The sequence below is a fragment of the Mus caroli genome, chromosome 17, assembly GCF_900094665.2.
Source record: "Mus caroli chromosome 17, CAROLI_EIJ_v1.1, whole genome shotgun sequence".
Classification (NCBI taxonomy): Eukaryota; Metazoa; Chordata; class Mammalia; order Rodentia; family Muridae; genus Mus; species Mus caroli.
This window is the reverse complement of record NC_034586.1, coordinates 20,191,866-20,198,836: the sequence shown is the minus strand read 5'-3', so window position 1 is coordinate 20,198,836 and position 6,971 is coordinate 20,191,866. Positions and strand designations below refer to the sequence as shown.

The window sequence follows — 6,971 nt, the reverse complement described above, 5'->3', positions numbered from 1 at the left end:
TGTGCACACATGTGCATATGGTCCACATGTTCATTGGTTATATGTGTGCACACATGTGCATATGGTCCACATGTTCATTGGTTATATGTGTGCACACATGTGCATATGGCCCACACATTTTAGCTGTCTTGTCATTGTTTGCTTGCTTTTGTTTTATTTTATAAGACAGGGATTCATGCTAGCCCAGGTGTGGAGCTCATCACGTGGTCCAGGATGGCCCCAAACTCACAGCAGTCCTGCTTCAACTTCCTCAGTGCCACATTTACCTTGCTCACTGGCACGGTTTGAATGCACAGCCTTAAATTCATTGGTCAGAAATTTAGTTCCCAGGTTAACAGTGTGGGAGATAGCCCTCATAAGTGGACAAAGCTGTTGTATAAAAGGTCCTACAGGAGCAGTTTTTGTCTCTTTCAGTGTCCTGCTCTGTATGACATTCACGGTGCCATCTTGGAAGCAACCACTGGACTCTTACCAGGTATTGCATCTTAGGACTTCCAGAACTGAGAAATAAATTCCTGTTCTTGACAAATGTCCCAGTCTCAGGTATTTTGTGATAGCAATACAAACAGACAAAGGCATATGACTGGAAGAGATGGGAACATTTGGCCTAAGAGAACATGTGAGTAGGGAAGAGCCACAGCCATCTTAAATGATCTCAGGTGAGGCCTTAAGAAGGTCAATTACAGGCTGGAGAGATGGCGCATCAGTTAAGAGCACTGATTGCTCTTCCAGAGGTCTTGAGTTCAAATCCCAGGAACCACATGGTGGCTTACAAACCACCTGCAATGGGATCTGATGCCCTCTTTTGGTTTGTCTGAAGACAGCTACCGAGTATTCATATACATAAAATAAATAATTCTTTTTTTAAAAATGGAAGTAGATTACATGCACTGCACTTCTTCCAGGAAAGCTGAACAGAATGCAAAGCCCCCGAGGATGGATGTCAGGGATGTTACAGTTCATGTAGTGGCCAGACACGGCTACTTACATCTCCTCACCTGTCCTGCAGACAGGAGAAGGGAGGCCATGCCCCAGTCTGTGGTCCCCTCTCCAGTGTTCTCCTGTGAGAGGGGTTGGCCCTGTTCATAAGTCATGGGGCCTTGACATAAGCTGATCTGAGGCTAGGAACCTCTGAGCTCTGAGTATCCGCCACGGGCTTTACAAAGCAGGAGTGCACCAGTCAGTCAGTCCCAGCAAGGGCTTCATTTGGCCTCCGTGATGTTTCAAGACAGGAAATCTCACAAAAATCAGAACATACTTCTCCAGGGATCTCACTGGTTCCTCTCTCAGGATCCCCTGCCTTCATGGTCAGCTGTTGCAGAGGGTATTGGAGTGCAGGACATGCTAACCCTACACTCACCAAAAGCTGAAGCTGACTCAAAGACCTCAAAATCCCCTGGCTTAGAGGTCACTTGTGCAACCACTCGGAAGGTGTCAAGAAGGAAGAGAACTGGCAAGACAACTCAGGGTCAAAGGCATGTACTGCCAGCTCTGATAACTTGCCAGGGTCATGTGGAAGGAACTCACACGGTGAAAGCAGAGAGGGGCTCCTCAGAGTTGTCTGTTTATTCACACATGCTCTGTTCACACATGCTCTGTTCACACATGCTCTGTTCACACCTGCTCTGTTCACACATGCTCTGTTCACACCTGCTCTGTTCACACATGCTCTGTTCACACATGCTCTGTTCACACATGCTCTGTTCACACATGCTCTGTTCACACATGCTCTGTTCACACATGCTCTGTTCACACCTGCTCTGTTCACACCTGCTCTGTTCACACATGCTCTGTTCACACATGCTCTGTTCACACATGCTCTGTTCACACATGCTCTGTTCACACCTGCTCTGTTCACACATGCTCTGTTCACACATGCTCTGTGGCAAGTGTGCATACAAACATTCACAATAAAATATGTTATAATATGTATAAAATGTGTCATAAAAAGTTTTTAAAGGGGATGGCAAGATGGCGTAAGAGCATCTGTGGCTCTTCCCAGAGGACTGGAGTTGAATTCCCAGCACCCACGTCAGATGGCTCCTAATACCTTGTAACTCTAGCTCTAGGGGATCTGATGCCTTCTTTTTGACTCTTGGCACCTTTCCTCACATATGCATAACCTCACACACACACACACACACACACACACACACACACACACACACACACGTGCGCGTGCACACACACAGTTGAAAATAAAAATACATGTTCATTTTAAAACTTTAAAACAAAAGTAGGAAGTGACTCAAAAACCAACTGGTAAGATCCAGTCATTGGGCAGAGCAGCTGGTGACCACCACGTCTGGCGTTTTAGCCCTTAGCTGTATTTGGCTCATACTGGCCTTAGCCGAACTATTTCCCCAACAGACTAGGGCCCAGCCAGCTCTCCGTTCACACTCAGTTCTTGTTTTCTGATAAAGGCCTAGCTCAGGTGTTCCATCAGCTTGCCTGCCTCCTGAGGTGAGGCTAACTGCTGGGAACACTTCCTCCTGAGGCGAGGCTAACCCCTGAGAATACTTTTGGCAAGATGCTCCCTAAGCTGCAAGAGTCAGGAGACGGGATCTGAGGACGCACTGAGGACAAGACTCACCTTTGGCTTCAAATTTTCCTATGAGCTGGGCTCCCATTGCCATGGCAACATTAGATAGGAGACAGGACAAGAGCTTTTGACTCAGTGTCATCCAGTTGTACCGAGGAGCCACGAAAAAGTAGGGGGTATAGGTGAAGAAGTACAGGAAGCCACCCACGGCTGCTGCTATGTTGGCTGTGGGGACAAAGAGCATCGGGTGGTATAAACTTGCCGTGAGACTCGCAGGAGTGGCAGCGGTCAGAGTCCCACCCCACCCAAATTCCAGCACTGGGGAACTTCAGCTTGTGACATTGCTAGGCCCCCTGTGCAGGTCCTCTGCCCCCCCAAAGCAGTACACACACAAACATATATACATGAAGTAGGCTAGCAAAGGCTTGAAGGCAAAGTAGCAACCAAACTACTATCTTGCAAATGGTTTGTAAAATAATAAAAATAATAGGGACCTCGGGGAGTCACAGTACAGTATGGATCGGCCTGAGACGCGCTACTTCTTAGGAGAAATGGGACCTCGGGGAGTCACAGTACAGTATGGATCGGCCTGACACACGCTACTTCTTAGGAGAGATGTGACCTCGGGGAGTCACAGTACAGTATGGATCGGCCTGACACGCGCTACTTTTTAGGAGAAATGTGACCTCGGGGAGTCACAGTACAGTATGGATCGGCCTGAGACGCGCTACTTCTTAGGAGAAATGTAAAAGCATTTCAAGTTAAGGGTAATCGCTAAGAGAACCATAGTTTGTATATTGCGAGCTACCAGAGCTCCAAAAACTACTGGAAGCGTTCTCTGTGCAACAGAAGGCAGCAAGGGAGAAAACATAAGCACTAAACAACAAGCTGAACCCCAAATTCAAAGGCAGAGCCACCCTCGAGTGTACCAGCAATCACAGGGGGCAAGCGGATAAAGCTTTTATTTCTAGTACTCTCAGCAGTCCACAGTGGACATGCTTGCCTTCTGTCAACTCCAGTTTTCCCTAATACACCTCTCCTCCTCGGCCCACAGCAGGCGCTCTCTGACCCCTGTTCACCGCCTAGCTTCTTCCTGGGGAACTCTGGGAGGCCCACAGGCTATACTATACTCCTGTCTGCCTCTCCCTCAAACCAGTCATAGTAAGCCTCAGCCTTTCAGGAGTTCTCTCTTCAGTTCAGCCTCTGGGTCATCACAAACACACGCCCTTTAACCCCTTAACTGTGCATAAGTCCTCTTAGTTCCCCTAGACTTGGGTCACCCTCTCCCTAAGGGGAACAACAGGGCTCACCTTTACTGAAGAAGGTGCTGACCATGAAGCTGAAGGAAATGGAGGAGATTGCAAAACACAGCAGGAACGCCAGGACCAGGGAGGGGTCGCTGTTGGAAAGCACTGCTATGTCCTTCTTCACCTGCAGGACAGGCCCGCCAGATGAGGCAGGGAAGGCAGAAATGAACCGGGCAGGTCTAAAGGTGCGGGTCAGGGGAAGCCCTGCTTGTCTTCTACAGCAGGGGAAACACTTGCCCTGAGGTCAGGGGCCATGAATGGTCTCCGCCCCCTCTTCTTTCCAGAGCCCTCATGGAAGCCACACTTACTTTGACACAGAACAGGAGGGTCATGAAGGAGACCACGATGAGGAAGAATAGGAAGAACATGAGGAACCAAGCGCTCCAGTGTAGCCAGCTGCTGAGCCCCATCATGCGCATGTACTCCTGTGAATGGGAGACAGCATCACAGAGTCAGGCCGTTACCCTGTTGCATGCGGCTAGCTTTCCTCAGATCCCCACGTGTGCGGTCTGCTTACATAAGGACAGGGCCATGTATAGAGCAGGAAGGTAGACCAGGATACCTGTGCTATAAAGCACAGGCAGGAATTATCCAGCACACATGAGGGGAAAGAGAAGGCTGTGGTCTGGCATGCTCGTTTGTCCAACAGCTCTTAGCTCTGTGGCCTACAGATCCACCTCTTTTCTATCTTTTATCAGTGGCACGTGCTACCCTAGCTGGGAGGCTGTCCCTGATAGTCAATTCCGGATTAACTGCCCCTTCTTCCTAAGTCATGATGGCCTGCCTATCCTCCAGCCCACTACTCAGTGTGGTGTGGCTCTGCTCTATTTCATGGGAGCGAAATCACTTCCCAACTGCGCCCACTACGCTCTGCCATGCTGGGAAACCCCCTTCTCTGCTTGGGCCTCGTTCAGGTCTGACACAGGTACCCAATAGATGTTAAGTTGATGAATTCTCTACGTCCTTCAGGGAAGCCTTAGATGCTGTGGAGCAATTCCAGACTCCCCAGGGATTCTCCCAAGTCTTCATTTTGCTCCAGCTGATTCCCAGAAGCCAGGGGGATGGCAGCTGGCATTAAAGTCCAGAGTCATGAAGCCTGGCCCCTCCCACTGTTGGCAGAAAGACTCTGCAGGCCATACTGTCCACACTGCCAGCAGCCTCCTGGGCTGTGAGCCTTGACAAGTGTGTGGCTGAGGACATGCATTAAGAGAGCCGAGCATCCATTCATTTTCGTTCTCACTTTGAAGGAGAAGCCCAGAACCCTTAGGGAAGGGTGCTTCCTGTCTCTGTGGAAGAACAGGGTAAGGTGGTGTGGAACACTCTGAGCATACCTCCCCCTCTCTCCTGTTTATCAGGCTGTCAGGAAGTGCCACAAGGAAACCCAGTTCCTGAACTGACCAGTGCTGCCTATGGGCTCTGGGAATCTAAGGCTGGACTGCCAGTGGCTAGGAAAGGAAAAACTCAGCTCTTTGCTGGCGGAGGGGCTCACAGGTGGAGTTTTTATATTCTTGAAGCCCTGAGTTCCATTTCCAGCACTGAAAACAAAAACCAAACCAAAAAAACCAGGAAGATCTTGGAGGAGTTAGCAGAAGGGAAAAACATAGTCAAAACACATATGAAAAAACTTTTTGAAAAAAAGAAACAAAAAAATTATAAAGATAATATAAAACAGAAACAAAAACAAACAAACAAGAAACAATGAAAAGCAAACCAGGCAGTGGTGGCACATGCCTTTAATCCCAGCACTCAGGAGGCAAAGGGAGGCAGATCTCGGAGTTCAAGGCCAATCATGCTGACAGAGGGAGTTACAGGACAGCCAGGGCTTCACAGAGAAGTCCTGTCTTGACAAAACCAAATAAAAAAACCAAACCAAGTGGAAAACCCCAAACAAACAAAAACCAACAACCCCAAATCCAGCTCCCCAAGTGCTGCACGGAGGCTGTGGGCTGAGGGCACGCCCACTACCAGAATCTAAACAGAGCAGCTGGACTTCCTAACCTTGTGCCACAGCGGTGCCCACACCGAGCCCTGGCTCTTATGGACCCAGCACACACGGCAGCAGCCTTGAGACAGGCCGATTCTTTTGAGGGAGTCCCAGGACCCAGCATTCTCAGACTGACTTGCCATGCACAGAGGGTTACCTTTAGTTTTTTCTCCTTCTCCTGCACCACAGCCCGGATGATGGTGAGGGAGGTGTAGGTGAAACTCAGCATGAGCAGCAGAGGAAGCTGGTACTGGATGGCAATGAGGAATGGATCTGAGATGTATGGTGGGAACGGGAACCTTTTGGTGATCACCATGAGCTTCTGGAACAGCTGCTGTGCAGAGGTGTTGGCATGGTAACGCATGATGGCTTTGTCTACAGCATGCTGCATGGCCAGGAAGCCTTCCCGAATGTATCCTGAGTTCAGAAACAGAGGACAGCTGTGTCATGGTGCTGCTCATGAGAGGGGTATGCTTTGAACAGACAGACTTCCCCGAGTCTGCAGAGGGAGGGCCAGAGGCGGCAATGGGTAACTTTACCTGACACCCTACTCTGTGGACCACTAATAGCATCTGACAACATTCAGTGGTCACAAGGAGAAGAGAAAACATGCCACATATTGCCAAGTGACACTTCTACTTCATAATTAACATAACCCACACAAAATCATAAACATGATCATATTTTAAAAATAGCTTGATTTAGGACCAGGGAGATAGTTCAGTGGGTAAGACATAAGCATGAGAACCTGGTTGGAATCTGCATCACCGTCACAAAGCCTACCCTGCATACGCCTGTAAACCCAGCATCTCAGGGAGGAGCCAGGCAGATCCTGGTGCTAACTGGCCAGCCAGCTTATCCCAAAACGGTGTAATTCAGCAAGAGACAGTGTCAAAGGTGCCAAGTGATAAAGAATGACACTCAACACTGGCCTACCCATGAGCATGGCTACACACACACACACACACACACGCAACTTTAATTTTTTTATGCCTTACTTTTAATGATGTTTTTAAAATATTTTAACTTCCCTTGTAGCCCACCACCCCCCAGAGGTAACGGGAAAGAAAGGATAGGGGGGAAATAGATCTGTTTACAAAGGTTCTTTGGAATCACTCGCATCTGTGTTGTCTGGAAA

The 6,971-nt window shown here is 48.9% G+C and overlaps 1 protein-coding gene across 6 annotated transcripts in view; it reads right to left on the bottom strand.

Moving 5' to 3' along the window:
* The window catches only part of Abca3 (ATP binding cassette subfamily A member 3), a 57,796-nt gene that overhangs the window by 29,480 nt on the left and 21,345 nt on the right, over positions 1 to 6,971 (bottom strand). For all 6 annotated transcript variants that reach the window (XM_029471085.1, XM_021186035.2, XM_021186034.2 and 3 more), the window contains 4 exons: positions 5,991 to 6,250; positions 4,158 to 4,274; positions 3,853 to 3,973; positions 2,594 to 2,767 (listed from right to left, as the gene is read on the bottom strand). In XM_029471085.1, the coding sequence (XP_029326945.1) occupies positions 2,594 to 2,767; positions 3,853 to 3,973; positions 4,158 to 4,274; positions 5,991 to 6,250 (672 nt within the window). The remainder of the gene's footprint in view (positions 1 to 2,593; positions 2,768 to 3,852; positions 3,974 to 4,157; positions 4,275 to 5,990; positions 6,251 to 6,971) is intronic.